The 17,462-nt window shown below is 39.7% G+C and overlaps 1 protein-coding gene across 3 annotated transcripts in view; it reads left to right on the forward strand.

The window, feature by feature from the left end:
• Positions 1–16,769, forward strand: part of Pax3 (paired box 3) — a 94,595-nt gene extending 77,826 nt beyond the window's left edge. For 2 of the 3 annotated variants that reach the window (XM_005395499.2, XM_005395501.2), the window contains exons 8-9: positions 14,523–14,769; positions 15,263–16,769. In XM_005395499.2, coding sequence (XP_005395556.1) covers positions 14,523–14,769; positions 15,263–15,297 — 282 coding nt within the window. In that variant the 3' untranslated portion in view covers positions 15,298–16,769. The remainder of the gene's footprint in view (positions 1–14,522; positions 14,770–15,262) is intronic. The other variant, XM_005395500.2, reaches the window with a different exon arrangement.
• The last annotated feature ends 693 nt before the right edge of the window (positions 16,770–17,462 follow it).

A 17,462-nucleotide genomic window follows, 5' to 3' on the forward strand; every position in this document is an offset into this window, starting at 1 on the left:
AACCATTGTTACCCTCCTATTATCTTGTTTTGAAATTTTTTTTTCTCTTTAAAATTAAAAAAAAATTTCATGAAGACTAGTTTTCTAAACTTTTAACTTCAGGTTAATTCATACTCTTTACTAAACCAAACAAAATCTTCTAATAGTGAAAGTACTGCAGGCTTATTGCAAAAAATGGAAAACTTGTAAAAATGTCTTTAGAATAGAAAAAAAATTATTCCAGGAAAACATTATTGATATTCTTGCACATTCCTTTCTGGCTCTTTTTGAGATTTAAGACTTAAAACATAGTAAAGCCTGATGTGGTGGTGCGTGCCTGTAATTCGAGCACTCTGAGGCAGGAAGATCACAAGTTCAAGCCCAGTCTGGACAATTTAGCAACTCAGCAAGACCCTGTCTCAAAGTAAAAAGTATAGCTCCATGAGAAGGCTCTGGGTTTTACCAAAATAAGACCGAGATGTGGTTGGGATAATAGTGTATATAACTTTGTATCCTGCCTTTTTCTCCCTGTCCACACCATCATTAACTTAATAGACCTTTCCCTACCTATTAAGTTAAACTGAAATAAATATAAAGCTTTTTGAGTAATGTGTGGTCTATTTATCATAGATCTCTTTAGTGGAGGATATATGACTTATTACAATGTATACGTGCATTGTATTTCTTGTTTTCACTAGTGTCATTAAAATTGGTGGATTTTTAACCATTCAGACTTGGAAATTATGAGCTAGAATGTGGATGAAAAACTATAGAATGGTCTTTCTGTTTTTTTTTGACTAGGGATTAATAGAAATCACAAAGACAGGTGAATCATTTCTCCATATACATTGTCACTGAGCGAGAGTTGGTTTTTGTTTGGTGTCTCTAACATGTCTGCTTCCTTAAGCAAAGGTTCTTTTAAAGGTAAAATAATGATCGCAGTCATTTGTCAAATGGTGTTTCGTTGAGCCCCGCCCCCCCTCCGATCCTTCACACAAGGAAGGTCTGCTTCATGCAAATATGAAACAGAGACCCAGGCAAGGGGCAGCTGTCTGGATGACCAGGTAGCAGAGCCGGAGGTTGATGCGTATTCATCCCAGTCTGATTCTCACAATGCCAAAAAAATTCCTTTCTACAGTTTGGTTGTAGCCATTCTTGAGTGACTGGAAGGGTCCATGCACAATGTAGTTCCTCTTGTGAGTGAGTCAACAATTTTATCTGGGGAATATTCCCATTGTACTCATGGGGAAACTGAGGCCAAGTTAATGCAAATGGCAGAGGGTGTTTCAGGTAGGGTTAAGGGGCAAGTTTATCTTCCAGTTGTTATTTATTCTTCCATCAACACAAGTTACACCTCTTGGTTGCTGGTCTCTGCTGGAGGAAGCAAAAAGTCCCAACAGGTTTTCCATGGGCTCCAGCCCTGCCGTCTAACTTGATTTCCGTGTAAGTCTGGTTGAACAGCTTCACAGATGGAGTGCTTAGTGTCACATTCCATCACAGACTAGAGCTGCGAGGGAACTTGGAGAGAGATTCTCCATGATGGGTGAGACGGTGATGGACTGAAAGCCTCAAACTGTGCTACCTTCTCTGAATACCTGTCTGGACTGCACAACCTTTCTAAAAGATGGAGTATAAAATGCAGGACAGAGCACCTCCCCAAGAAAAGCCTTCAGCTCTTTCTAGGGAGGGTTTTCCTTGCTCACATCAGCCAACCTTTTCTGAAAGGTTGTGCTTGCTTGGTGTGGGGCCATGCAAGACTTGGGAAAAAAATAGACCATTGATTTCCTCTCTGTCCCCAGGGAGTACATTCCCAGCACCTTGTTACACGTGCAGGGGGACAAGGAATGCTCACTTGGAATATGGAGTGCACAGAAATACTACCATATGCTCAAGACATGAAGTTAATTAACATTTGGACCATATTCTTCTAATTAACTTTTCCTCTGCAAGAAATACTACCCTCGCTGCTCCCCCCCAAAACATACATAGACAACCCCCAAAACAAGGCCAATTAAATTAACAAACTTATATCATTTCACACCCCACCTCCACCCTACTGCTATGAACCCCTCAGTGCTATGGTGACAGCTTCAACGATTTCTTTAGTGAAATATAGTATCGGTGGGCTGCGTGGTCTCTGGGAAGCTTTTCTATTGTTCTTTAGTATACAAGAATGGGCCAACTTGGCTGCATTTAGGGTTCATCAACCATTGCAAATGATTCTTCAAATGTTTTGGGTTTGGTAAAACCTAAAACACATTTTTGCCAAGCACTTTTCCTCCTTAATTTTTCAAACTGTGTATTTTCGGGAAAATTTGACCCATATGGTTTTGATTCATTTACTCTTGTATCATTGGCATTTTTTTTCCTACAGAGCCATTTGATATCCAAGAAGCTTTCCCAGCCCTTCCTATGTTCATTTTAAGCCTTTTCCTTCTTGAAAAGAGGAAGTCCTCTTTGCAGTCTTGGAGGCCATAAATTTTGAGTATCTCTCAATTTAGCATTGCTTAAAAATACATTTGGTATAAATCTGGATTAATATGAGTACACTTTATGTTTACAGAAGATGGGCAGATTTTAGTTTCTGGTTTATGAGTGAACCAATGACAAAATAAGAAAATAGGCTCAAATTACACCAAAGGTTTTCTTTTAGAGAATATTTAACTGTTATTGATAAATCCCATAGTAAGGGCTATACTCAGAAGTCTCATTTCAAATTTTGTCCTTTGGGTGAAGAGGTAATTGAATAACCAGTACACCTGTCCTGTTTCATGAGTAATCTACTAAGGAAAGAAAGAAAATTCTCATAAAGATTTGTGGACCAGCTTTGAACATGCTTGAATGTTTGCTCAGCACTCAGCACTCAGGAACAAAGAGTAGGTCTGCAGATCTCATCAAGTTTATTGACCATTAATCTAAGTGTGCTTGAATCATCCCAACCTTATGGTATTGGGGCACCAGTTCTGAAACAGAGCCAGCAAGAACAGATAGATCTTTGCCCTAACGAGATTGTGGTTAATGGCATCAGTTGCCAGGATCAACTTCTGTTCTTATTCACATTTTACAAAAGAAAATCTTTAACTCCATTCCCCATCCAGTTGGTTTGAAAGAATAATGTTAAAATGGAGATTATTAGTGTGTAATGTATGTAAATTGCATATTTGGTGTCAGTTATGCCTATTAGGCAGTGTCTCCATTTCATGCATATATGTATTAGACTATCGTGGTTCCATTTCAAATTAGATTTCAATTGCTCAGCACAGTTTCTTTTGACAAACATTTGTTAATCCTGAAACTTATTAGGGAGAAGCATTTAAGTGTTAATATGTGGACACAAAACTCGAGACTGCTTTTGATTTTGCTTGTCATTTTTTGGGCTGCAGTGTTAACAATGATCTCACATTCTTTAGCTGCAAGGCAAGATGATGGTTGTGTGTTCATTGAAGATGTAAGGATGGACTTACTATAGGTCAGCTTACTACGGGGGTGGAGATAGTTATAAAAGTGGACTACTAAAAAATGATTGCAATGGGGACTTTTCTGTTTCATCTGTTTCAGCAAAACTCTTTTTTCACCGTACTTGAGATTCTTTGCCTTTCTCTTGTGCTGGTGATACAGGTAAAAGTGGAAAGGTTTACCCTTGTGGAATAGCCTGCTCCTCGTTCAAGAGCGCAGTTTTTCTGGACTTTTGGGGCACACGTCCAGAAGCTGTGTGATGCTAGTATCGCTGATTGGCCCTTTTGGTTTTTGTGTTTGACACAGGTTACAAACCTGTGCCCTCAGCCCAGCTTTATCATTGTGAAGAACCAGAGAAGCAGGTGGCCTGCCACCAATCCATTTCCCAGTGGAGGCCCTTCATTCCGTTTACAGTTTCCAGAAATTCATCTGTGGAAGAAAGAGGAGTGATTTTAATTAAAGAGATTTGTTGGGTGTCAAACAAAACGGGGAAGGAGAGACATTCCGATGCTTCTCGAGAGCTTGGGCATCTTTCTGTTTCCTTTCTAATGCAGCTTGTGAGCTCATTACTGGGGCTTGAAAAGTCTCACATGTTTACATAGATTAAAGGATGTTTATGATCATAAATGAGCCTATTTAAGGGATACCAGAAGAACCAAGGGCAATTTGCATATTTCCCGTCTGCCATATTATGTTTTTCAGGGGTTCTGCTCTGTGGTGAAAATGTTCATGCTAATGCCTTTGTTGAATCCATGGAGGCTGTAATTGACCTAGTGCCTTTCCTTTTGCTCTGCGGGCCATGGTGGCTACCCTTCAAGAATACGAAGAGAGCGCTGGTTTATATCAGCTCTAGCTGTGGGATCTCGAGTTAGCTAGATGTGGAGAACTATGAGAGTAGCAACAGCTTGCCCCGAATCCTCTTACAGAAAGGGAGGAAGCAGCAGCCGATGACTGCATCTTCCCTGTTGCCACTGAGTGAGCCACAAGAACTCCTTTCTTGCTGAATTAATATTTTTGTGTCGGGCAAGTTGATTTAAATGGAAGCTCTGTCAGCCGTGTTCTTCCAAATATTGGACAAATCAAATGCAATGGCCACATGGTGCTTAGGCCCATTTGAGTTCCTCTAGCCACCCAGGAGAAAAAGAAATTGAGCGTGATTGCTCAGCTTATGAGTGAGCTACTAGTACAAAAAATTTTTCTTTGTAGTGAGTAACACGCAGAAAAGCTTCACTAAATTCTATTGCAAGGTCTGAATCAACCCTTTATATGTGAATGGACTGCAATGTAAAGCTTTTAATTTATTACTGCATTTGAAAAAATGGCAATATCTACAGAAATCTGAATACTTGCATATTTATTCAACTAGAGGCTGAATGTGTGCTTTGTACCCTGGGCACAGAAGACTTGATTCAGTCATTAGTTGTGTACTGTTTTTTGTTGTTATTTTCTTTTTCCTGTAAAGAATCTGCCCTGCAAAACAGTCTGGGTTTCATCAGAGGTGTATATTTTTCAAAGTGGAGTGTAATTTATTTAAAAAATTATTCTTGACATTTAGCTGGAGGTCAGTAAATGAGAATTTTTGAGATTAGCAATCTAGTTGTCCTTGCTGATCAGCACAGGATGACAAATTCGGAGGCCCTTTGAGACAGTGTAGTTTTAAAATATATTTTTTCTTTATAACCAACACATAGCAGTTGCACATCCTTATGGGGTCCAATGTGACCTTACAATACATGTGTACAATGTATAGCAGTTAGATCAAGTTAACTGGTGTATCTATTACCACAGACAGATTATTCCTTTATGTTGGGCACATTAAAAAATCCTCTCTAGTGGCTGTTTCAAAATTCAACTAACAGTCAGCCATAGCTATCCTACTTTGCTAGAACATTTGAAGTTGTTCCTCCCACCAAACTGCTCCTCAGGATCCATTAACCTTTCTATTTCTGTCCTGTCCTCCACATACACTTCTTGGCCTCTGGTAATACTATTTCACTATTTCTTTGAGATTAACTTTTAACTTCTACATATAAATGAGAGCCTGTGGTATATTTCTTTCTGTTCCTGACTTATTTTATTTATCATAAAAGAGTGCATTTTGTAGTTTCACATGGTATTTCTCTATCAAAGGGAATATTTCTTAGCTGTGAGATGACTGCGCCACCAATCCTGAGTGCTGAACTAACAATGGAGGAGTTATTAATAATGAACTGATGATTAAGGAGTTATAATGCCTTTCTGAAAACAATAGTTGTTCTTTTTGGCTTATAAAATACTCATGTTTCATTTAGGAAATCAAATGGTTGATCCACTACCTTTTATTCCATGTGCCTAAGGGCAGGGAAGGGAGAGGGTCAGCCTGTCATTTCTCTTTTCTTATTCTTGCTTTGACTTATTGAAATATAGCATTGATGTTAATGTATTTTCAAAACCATACTGTAGCTGAGTGTAGTGGTGCACATCTGTAGTCCTAGCATGCTGGGAGGCTGAGGCGGGAGGAGCACCATGAGTTCAGGGCTAGCCTGAGCAACTTAGGAAGTTAGTGAGATCCTGTCTCAAAATAAAAAGTGTTAGCAATGTAGCTCAGTGTGAAGGCCCTGGGGTTTAATCCTGACACTACAGAGACAAATAAACAACAGAACAAAAAAGAAAAATGCCCCATACTTTCCTTCATCTGTAATACAAGATACTGAACGAACTGGGAGTATGATACTGAAGGTCAGGGGGAGGGGATTCTGAGGTATAGTGATGCTCTGTCTCATCAGCACAAACCAATCAGTACAACAGGAAGACTTCGGGGAGTAAGTGACAAGTTAAGTAATTAATTTTGAGTTAACAATTTGGGCACATTCTTTTAATCAGTCGATTCCAAAGATCTTACTTTGTTAGGGACTCAGGAGTCAACTTAATTTCTGTAGGCCAAAGAGCTATAACAGAGACCCCACTGGGGCCCTGGGAGTTGTTAGCCTGCACCAAGCTATCTGCGAGATGAGTGGCATAGGTGCTGTCCAGTGTACGATCAGGAACACCAGCAAGTTTTTGGGTGTTTAGAAAGGGGAACACTACATTGTTATTGGTGAGGTGCTCCCAAGTTGGTTTGGGAGCAACTAAGCTGGATAACATTTTAGCTTAGTTGTGTCATAGCTTCTGGCTCCTGGAAGCCTACACTCTGAGATGTTTTACACTGGTAGATTTGCTGCATGTTCTATATAACTTTTTTTTTTTCTTCCGGTACCAGGAATCGAACACATGACCTTGTGCTTGCTGGGCAGGTGCTATGCCACTGAGCTAAATCCCCAGCCCCTTGTTCTGTGTATCTTAAGTGAGTGCTTATTTCACCTTACTGAATAGCCTGTGAAACAGACCAGAAAGCATTTCCTAAAATGTGTGTTCATTTTCACACTTTGGCAAGACGGTCCCTTCATTCCATGGTTAGCAGAAATTCATTTCTTGACACGTGTTGGTAGCGCTCTAAAGCCCCACTTAGTCCTTTCAGTTTGTTCTTTGTCTTAAGGATGTGCTTTCCTTCACAGGAAGAAAATAGTAAGAAAGTATCTCTTTTATAGTCCTCAGGTATTTGGAGATGGAGTCTTATGTCAGTGACTTTAGGCAGCTAAGAAATATTTGGATAAATCACACATGGTCTGGAAGAAAGGATAGATTTTCTTGTTGAGCTGAGCAACTGTTTTATTCTTTTGATCAATTAGAATGTCTGCCCTCTATATTGGAAAGGAAAGGCAAGGTGTGATCAAAATATACAGTGAATGGTTCAAGTTTAAAAAAAAAATTACAGTAAAAGATGCATTGCCATTCATCCCCCTGCAAATTTTCCCTCCCTTTAAACACACCTATCCCATCATTCCTGCCACTTTCTGAAGCTGCTCTGGAAGTCTTCCGAAGCAGTTCTCAAAGTCCTGTTTCATTGCTTTACAAGGTGTGATAAAAGCACGGTGAGTACTGCTGCCCAGTACCATCCAACGGAGAAGCAAGCTCATGAAAACATTACCGTATATCCTTATCCACCTCATTCATACGATCTGAAACCTTGCAACTTCTGGAACTTCTCCAAAGTCAAAATGACTAGGAAAGGTAAACTTTGTGAATTGATTTGGGACAGCAAGGCAACCATGACAGTGCAACTGAAGACACTTAAGAAAAGGCCTTCCAGAACTGCTTCAGAAAGTGGCAAGGATGGCAGGATAAGTGTGTGCCAAGTGGAGGAGACTTTTGAAGAGATTGATGACAATTTGTCTTTTACTGAAATACATTTGTAAAAATTTCATCCCGCTTGCTAGTTTTCAGTCATACTTCATAGAGTTTGCCCAACAGTCTCTGCTCGAGAGAGGCAGAGTTAAAATTCTTCTTGCTAAAAGTTAAGGTATTTCTAGTTTATTGTGATATTTGGGAGGGTCAGAGGGAGCTGGGCAGTTAAGGTTCAACAAAAATTGCATTTATAAAACATCATCAGGGTGAATCGTTCCTGCAGCTTTTTAAAAAATGTAGACTTTGTGGGCAATGACAGAAAATTTTTATTTATGCTTATTATTTATTTGTTTATTATTATTATTATTATTGTGGTGTTGGGGATGGAACCCAGGGTGACATGCATGCTATCCCAGCTTGTTACTGTCAAGCCACACTCGCAGGCCAAGAGAGAAATCTTTAAATGCCATCTTATTGAAATACTGTGGGATGCCGGAGCGTAGTTTTTCTTTCCCCCTTTCTATATTTAGCATCATTAAGTCCCAAAGGGTCACTTAATATTTAGCAAATGTGCTCTGAAGTGGTCAAGAAATGAAACCAAGATATATGTTTGATTTTCCACAGTCATGTTCTCAGGCAGGGTTTTGAACTGGCGATGGGTCTGAGTGCGCACTCTTCATAAGGCTACTGTGACTGTGAGAATTTTCCCCCAGTGAGAAGAGTTAACAGCAGGTAATGTCATTCTTCCCAGAAAGAGTTTGGGATTCTGTGTGCAGTGATGAATGAGGGTATGTGACCCACATCTGTTTTCCATTAGCGTGGAACATTGCCCCGACATCGTTAGGAGCATTTGTCAAGATTCCCCGGACAGAGCTTCTGTAAATTACATGCTGCAAATGTGTCAGGGTTAGATAAGAGGGTAGCATTAACTTCCTCAAGTTTACTCAGGGCTCTGTCAGTCCATCTTAATATGCTATGGGCTGACGATTTCTCCTTCAGTAGTGTTGTTGTATTTTTTCATTCACAGAAGAAAAAAATATGTATGCGGTACCCTTCCAATATTGCCCGTGCTCTTTTCTCATAAATCATATTAATTGTAGACATGGTCCCAAAGCACATTAAATGCAGGCATGCGTACATGAATTAAAACATATGAGAATTTTATTATGCTCAGGGACGAGCTAACATAGTCGAATGCCTACTGCAGTCAGTGCTATACTTTTTCATTTAGGTGCAATGACCTTTTCTCATAATAGGCTTTATTTTATTGAGTATAGGTGAACCTGGTAGGGTGGTCCATCACTGACTGGGAATAAACTACACATATGCACGTAAGTATATACCAACACACATACGTCTCCCTGGCAAGCTATTTCTATGTTACTTGCCTAGATTTACATTTCTATCATCAGTCTATAAAGAATACTTCTGGGGCTGAGTGTAGCTTAGATGTAGGAGCGTGCTTGCCTAGTATGAGCAAGGCCCTGAGCCTGATCCCCATCACCATAAAAACAAACACACAAACAAACTCAAAATACAAATGTATATATACATATATATATATATACATACACATAAAACCATACCGTTTAACTGAGACAATTCTGACTGTACTCTTTACAAATAAAACTTGGAAATATATGCAGCATATGAGCCACACTTGTCCGGCACTCATACTCTTTCATCATGCATTAAACATAGCTACTTGTAAAATATGAGCTAAGGATTAATATAAAAATATAAATAACTAGGTAGTTGGGCTTTTTCCACGCAGGTAAAGGTCAGCTCACTCTTGTCCTAACTCTCAGGATGGGTGACAAGGTTAGCATGCAGACTTTAAGAGAAACCTCTGCCTTGGGGCAACTTCCCTCCACAGCTTTCAAACAGACAGGACCAAAAATCTAATTATTTAGATGTTAATTAACTGCAGGATAGTTCCTATGGCATTTGAATCTAAGGATATTTTCAGGAAAAGTCTCTGCCCTTTAAATTGTGGCTTTTCAGCTTCAAAGCTAGAGCTGTTGAAATTTAACTATTAGTTAACTGCGGCAAAAGCCACACTGATAGAAAGAATTTAAACTTTCTGTTGGGTTCTGGTAATTGATTCTACCTAAATAGAAGGTGTAGTGAGTAGGCTTGTGGAGGGAAGGACAGAAAGTAAAAGGAAGGAAAAAAAAAACCTCTTTTATATCATACCAAGCTGTATTTCACAATGGTTTCTTGAGAAAGAGAAACTAAATGTGTGTTATTAAATGTTAAGTCAGGAGAGCACCTGGTTACTTAGGCACACCAAAGAGAATTAACCAGGATTCCTCCTAAGGAGAAAAGGAAAAAGAAGTGCCTGGGTACACACACTAATTTGCTAAATCATTTTAGATTTCTGATAAGCTCCGAGGGCTTTCAACTGCGGCAAAGCCATGATGCTTGTGCCAACACAAATATTTTCCAGACACATCGTTGTCAGTGTAAATCTTAATTTGGCATCCCGCTTTTATCTTTTATATTTCATCTCACAATAGGAAAATTAATTCAAGAGAAATACGACATGAAGCAATTGTCAAGCGTTAGTTTTTCCTGAACCATATAATCTTCCGATCAAGATATAAACAACCTATTTGGAACTGTGGAACTTTGGAATGAGGCTGAAGAGATCTTCAGAAAATATCTCTAATAACAGAAATGATAAAGAAACCAACTTAAGTGTGAGCAGAAGATGCCGAGGTTTTGAAGTGGTTTTTAAGGTCACTCATAAAATAATTTAGAAGCTGTGTCTGGAGGGCATTTTGGAGGTAATAGTTTGGAAATCTGCTTAATAGATCCCACCCCATGCCTCAACTAAGTGTTGTATACAATTCAAAGGAAAAGCTGAGAGTCAAAGAGCATGCCTCAAGCTTTTCCCTTGGGAAATTCTTCCTGCTTGTCCTGTCTCCTGGATTTACCTGGCATTGCTTAAGAATGTGGGAAGGTTCAACAGGCAGAACTGAATAGCCTTGAATTTGTTTCTGTACCTTTGAAGTTGTTTGTGGAAGTAGGGCATTGTACTTTTCCCCATCCCAAATTAAACAAAACAAAACAACGAAACAAAAAAAAAAAAAAATTGCCATGCCGATAGTAGAAATAGCTTATTCACAGTTTAAGAGCAGCAACAACTGCCACTGCAAAAATGCACTTTACAACAAATGAAGGTTTTATTTTAGGCTTTGAATAATAAATTGCTGTAGGAAAAGCATGTATAACAGAAATCCCCATAATATTCTTAGAAAGAATATGACAGATGACATTCCATAACCCTATTGAGGGAGCTCTAAGAATTTCATTTATCAGTGTCTTTGTACACAAACAGAAATTTCCATAGTTCCCTCAAACCATATGAGACACGAAGTAGCTTTGAAAGAAGCGTACATAGCAGTGAAATGGGACCCTTCCACTGAGATTTGAGGATTTAAATTATGCTAGAGGAGAGTAACGCATTTTCTATTGATGTATTCATTCCTCCCCTAATTTCCTTCTTAATTTTTAAATGGCAGCTCCTTAAAATTGTGTATATCTCTCAGGTTTTCTCCATGTTAAATATTGAAAATAAATCACATACTTATTAATCTAAATTTTAGACCAAAAGGGTGGAAGTACTCATGCCCCGTTCCTTACTGTTATGCACTTCCAAAGATTGTGGTGATGTACGAGATGTGACTGTCACAGTGGAGGTAAGCTTTTGCAGGAGAATTGTCCATCTCTTGGGCTCTACCGTGGAGCTGAAGGGTCTCTTCCCTCTCTTGTATCACCCACTGCAAGCACTGGGCTATAGAGCTAAGGGCTTTTGCTAAACTAAGAGCCCTTATTTGGGTCCTGCAAGCACGGTGGCTCAGAACCATTGAAGGATTATCATCTATTGCCCTGAAATATGGCTCTGAGGATGATACTGTTTTCATCTCCCAGTAGACATATTTTAAGATCTGCTGGTTCTGTTCTGAAAATTTTTCTAATGCAGAAGCTGCAAAAAAGTTGTTATATGAACAATATCTTATGCTGATTTTGTGCTTATAGGAAGGACTTGTTTCTTTTTTAGGATCCTCAATTTTTTTTCACCCCATGGACAGTTATTGCCTTCAAAGTTATACAAAAGGGAAATGTATGGCTGGGGATTTAAAAAAGTTTATCACAAAAATGTACATATAGAACTCATGGGAGAATGTATGTGTTTTGAATAAAATCATATCCCCAGCTCTCCACACTATAACTGCACATTCCATTTCTCCCTTAAAGTGACACACCCTGAGCTGAGTTTCATGAAGAACCTTCATGAAGGGTACCATTAGCTTCAAGTATATATTTTCTTTTTTATCTTGTACCACTGGAATAATTATATTCTCTGAAATGATACAGCTACAGAATTGATTTTTTTCCAGTGCTTGTGTTTTACTTAACACAGCTTATTTACAGTATGTTTGTCCTTTGTCATTTCTCTTTTTTGTTTGAAAAATCAGTTTGTACATTTTAAATTTTTCTATCTATTCTTGCCCATTAGGCCACCATGAAAAGTTGCCCTCCTGGCTTTGAAAGAAGTGTGTCTCTTTAAATAGATGATCCTAATTTGGGCAGAAATAATATTATTGAGTAAATTATTGCACAAATCAAAGTTATGAATTTTCCAAGTATATACTGTCACATTATAAGTTCAAAGGGAGACCAGGATGAAAAATTCTCATGTACATGGAAATTCACCCAGGAGGGAAATCTTCCTATAGCTGTGTATCCTATCGATGGTCCTCAATAAAAACGTATGCTCTGCTACCAATGATGTCTTTAGAATATAATTAATTTTCAGAGGTTTCAAAAAATGATATTTTGCATATTGCCAAGAAAATGTGTATCCTTGTGGTATTTTATGAAATTTGGACCTAGTGTGCTGACTTGTCCAAACTTGCTCACTTTCCCGCCTGCAACCTTGCACAGTAACTGAAAGGGAGGACAGGGGAGAGGAGTGGGTAGTTATGATAATCCACAGAAGGTGGACAGATATCCCCCCGCATGTCTCTCTTCTCTTGGGGCCCATTGAAGATGGATCAGTTTAAAGCTTTAGTTTGTAAAGATTCTGTTTAGTGGTGAGATTATGCAGACTCTTCCCAAAGGAAGTTATGGGATCTGTGCTTCTGAGTCTTGGTTAGAATACTTTCTGGGATGCAAGACGAGCTCCCAAACCTCCACCCTGCTGGAGCCTTTGATTCAGGATTCTATTGCTGAAATTGACCTTGAGTGATGGTTGCTTTGCATGTAGCACCAGAGCCTGTAGTTAGGGTTTGATTTCCATTTCTGCAGGACTGTTACAGACATGTTGTGCTTCTGTGGGACCATGGATTTAAATACTTTGTAATGGGTATGTTTTCACCCAGCTGTACTCTGGATTTCTTCCAAAATTGTTTTAGAAAAAAAAAAACTTCCTCTCTTGTGTGGTCGTTTTCCAGCTGCAAAATTAATTATCCGCTTACTTCCATCAAGAGGTGCTGGTAGGGTCAGTGAGCCTGAGTTTGTAAAATACTTCACCTGGCTGATCTGAAAGATGTTCTGTTACCAGTGCCTTTTGGTATTATTTGTAAAGTTATCTTACTCTCCAGGGTCATTTGCAAAGCTGACCTTTTTAAGAACATGTTTGCGTTTCCTTTTAACACTTCTTGAAAGGCTTGTGTTTCTCTTTAACACTTCTTACCTGTGGGAGCATGGATTGGTAAAGGAGGTGGTGGCTTGGAGAATCCTTGGTTCATTCAACAGTGTATTGATGCTGAACACTGTAGTGCTGGGTTAGAAATGCAGCAGTGACGCCTTTCAGAATCTGCCTTGTCAAAGTAGGTGATGCAACTGATGATTACACAGTGGGAGAGACAAGGAAAGCATCAGGGAGCACTGGGGCAGTGGGAGGAGAATAATTTCTACTTCCCAAATGTGGTCAAGATGAGGAGAGGAGCTTTTTTTTTTTTTTTGGCACTGGGAATCGAACTCAGGACCTTGTGCTTGCCAGGCAGGCACTTGTGCCACTGAGCTATATCCCCTGCCCCAGGAGAGGAGCGTTCTTGAGAGGCGACATTGTGAAAAGAGATGTGTAGGATTCAGAATCCAAACACAGGGATTTGGGTTCATTTGTTTAAATTTTCCCTTTCTTTCTTTCCTTTCTCTTTTCTTTCTTTCTTTCCTTTCTCTTTTCTTTCTTTCTTTCCTTTCTCTTTTCTTTCTCTTTTCTTTCTTTCTTTCTTTCTTTCTTTCTTTCTTTCTTTCCTTCTTTCTCTCTTTCTTTCCTTCTTTCTCTTTCTTTCTTTCTCTCTTTTTCTCTCTCTCTTTCTTTCTTTCTCTCTCTCTTTCTCTCTTTCTTTCCTTCTTTCTGCAGTGCTGGGGATCAAACCCAGGGCTTTCTTCATGCAAGATGAGGGCTCTGCCTCTGAGCTACCCCAAAGCTCTCACTTAAAAAAGAATATATTTGTTTAAAATCACATGTGAAAGTTCCAGATGTGATCTATGATTAGACATTTTTCTATATGAACAGATATAATTTTTCCCTCTTCCTGTCATGTCTTTCCTTCTCTTTGAAAATCCAGTCTGATTTTATCACTGGGGTGTAATCCCTCCCTGTTTCTCTTTGTCCTTTCCTTCTTTCTTTTCCTTTTCTCTCCCTTCCCCCTGCCCCACTCCTTTTTCTGAAACAGAAGTCAGATGTTATCATGGGGCATGATGTCATATGCGCTGCCACTTTGAATTGAGGTCACAGTCTTCAGAATAGCTCTTTAACAGATTTCCAAAGAAATAGAAATTGGACTTTCAAGTGATTCTTTCAGCTGTGGGCTACCATCTGGTCCTCCTTGCATTTTAACTTCTTCCAATCTGCCTGTCTTTTTTAGGTAATGGGACTCCTGACCAACCATGGTGGGGTGCCTCACCAGCCCCAGACGGATTATGCACTCTCGCCTCTCACTGGGGGCCTGGAACCTACTACCACGGTGTCGGCCAGCTGCAGTCAGAGACTAGATCACATGAAGAGCTTGGACAGTCTGCCAACATCGCAGTCCTACTGTCCCCCCACCTATAGCACCACAGGCTACAGTATGGACCCCGTCACAGGCTACCAATATGGGCAGTATGGTCAAAGTAAGCCTTGGACATTCTAGTGGGTAATAACTCCTGAAAGGGAGATAAATTCAACTCTTGCTTAAGAAAGAGGAGCTAGAGGCACGAGTAAGCCCTACATCTGAGTATCCCATTTTGTGGCAGAGCCTTTTGATCGGTCCAGGCAGGGCTCCCTTATATAATTATTTTCTTAAGTGATGTCAACAACATCTTGTGGTCATTAATTGCAGAGACGTACAACCTGATTGCCAGTAGGTAAAACATGAGGGTTGGCCAAAATGAAATAACCCCTGGCATTAGAAACACATGTTCTTAATGAGGTCAGTGCAAGGATCATATAGGATGTAATCCCAGGGAACGGAGTTGTGTCAAACTTGTCTCAGGAATAAAAATATTAGTCTGAATCCTTTGATACCAGGGTATTAAATATGACATTGTCAGCCTGTAGCTGATATTGCCCCTGACTGGGAATTGTCCCAACATGACCTAAAAAGTTGCATGTGTTTCCTTACAGGTGCCTTTCATTATCTCAAGCCAGATATTGCATAAGTGAGCTGTCCACTTGGACCTCAAACTGGCCCTGTTTCCTCTCTCCGCAGCCTACCCGAGAAGAATCTTCTTGGAAAATTAAATAAATAACAGAGAAACAAATCACCCTTTGAGGGGAGGTGGAGACAAAGGAAAGGGATTGAATTTTCTTTCTCCAGTAGTTGGTTTCAGATACTTCTGAACATGTTGGACAAAAGCAGTGGAGAAGAGGAAGATCTGGGACAATTAAGAAACAAACGCAACACTTTAAGGCAGTGGCTTAACCCCACTACATATCAAAATATACCAACTCTTGATTGCTGAAGATCAAGAAGCTGAAACATTCCATTCTTGTGTGTGTATGTGTGTGTATCTGGACTGATCTGAGCAAGCAGAATGTTCTAAACTACCGTAGGGGAATACTATAAAGTATAACATGCTTGACGTCCAAGGCTGATACTTCGACAACTTTAAAACTGCTCACTTAACGAAGCAGGAATGGAGGAATCCTTGACTTTCTACACACTGGAAATTGATATCAAAATAATTGCCACCGTATGTTAGGAAGCTAGACTAGATGTAAAGGACCTCCCAAATAAATTATTTGTTATCATATCTTCATTTGTAATCTAGTTGTCAATAAATATCCCGGACGCACGTCTTGCCAGTAGGATGTGGGATAACAGGAAGGAAAGCTTTTTTTTTTTTTTCCAGTGTTGAGAGAGGGGTGATGTTTTCCCAATTCACGTTTATCTGGAAGCCAACCTGGGCAGGGAGAAGGGCGTGGTGGAGAAGAGGTGACATGCATTCACGTATCTGCTTATCAGTGTGCAATACTGTGTACCTCACAGACGCTTTGGCCATGACCAAGGTGATAGAAACAAAATCAGAACTATATTTTTGCAGGTGCTTTTATTTTTGCAGCTCGTAATTCATTGGGATAGACTGCAGTGATGTTTGCTATTTGCTGGACAACTGACACCTGGCTTGCTCCTTTTGATTAGAGACTATGTCACAGAATATGCTTTTAAAAATGAGTACGTTTACATTCTTCTCTTTTCTATGAAAGACAGGGCAAGAACAGAAATGTCCATATGGCTCTCGTGTACTTTTAAATTATACAATGATACCCAATATTAAAAGATTATAGGAACTGAGGTTTACATGTGTTTGTGTGATGACATTTTAGAATGTCAATAAATTTGTTCTTTGAAGTGTTAAGAGGAACAAGAAGGTGGGAGGCAGTGTTATTTATTTCTTCCTATTCTCAGAACCATGAATGAGGTAGGCACAAATCCATTCCTGTTAGAGGCGAGAACTATGACGTAGTCAGTTAGCAAACCTAGGCGTAGCGCTGAGTTTAGTTCCCACAGTGCACGGGGGTGGTAGAAAAGAGAAGTAGTATCTTGTGTTGCAGCCTCAGCCAACAACAATGTGTTGTAAAAATGTCTTTCATGTAAAAAGTGCAGTAAATATTTACTATTTATAATGAATAAACAGTTATGAAAACTTGCCCCACACTGCTTTTTGGGGGGGAGCTGGTGAATGTAGCAGAAATAAAAAACTGGGACATGGGAAGCCCCCCAAAGCACACCCTTGATTTCCAGTGTTTGTTTGTGTATGAGACTATTACACGGATAGATAAGATTGCAAAAGGCAGTCACATTCACTTGAAGTGGTGTCATTGAGCACACTCTGAGGTTTATATTTTTGTGGATGTGGGATCGAGGAAGACCCTGCGGTCTGCTGTCCTTCGTTCGTCTTGGTTTTCTCAGAGCGGTCGCATCCCTGCACCGTCACTTGGAAGCATTTCTTCTCCAGCAGGTCAGGCTTCCTTTTTGCCCCCAACTGTCTTCTCCACAAAATGTTTATTTTAGCTTTCAGTTTTATTTTATTTCAGTAGCATACTTCAGTCTTCATGGGCTGTATTATTGCTGATTTCATCCCTTGTCCTTTCCCCTCTTCCTCATCCTTCTGTCTCCTTCTATCCTTCTCTCCCTGCTTTCTTCTTGCCACCGTATCCAGTGAGACTCTAGTTGTGCCAGGCCTGGTGGGCAGTACCTAGTGTGTAATGCAGAGAAGCAAATGCACTGTTTCAAGAGCGTGAGGAGTGTTGTTGTATGGGGAAAATCATCATCATATCCTCTGAAGCCCTTAGCAGATGAAACTGAGGTGCAGGGAGCTTA

This window comes from Chinchilla lanigera, unplaced genomic scaffold (genome assembly GCF_000276665.1).
Source record: "Chinchilla lanigera isolate Chin_1 unplaced genomic scaffold, ChiLan1.0 scaffold00052, whole genome shotgun sequence".
In the NCBI taxonomy this organism is placed as follows: domain Eukaryota; kingdom Metazoa; phylum Chordata; class Mammalia; order Rodentia; family Chinchillidae; genus Chinchilla; species Chinchilla lanigera.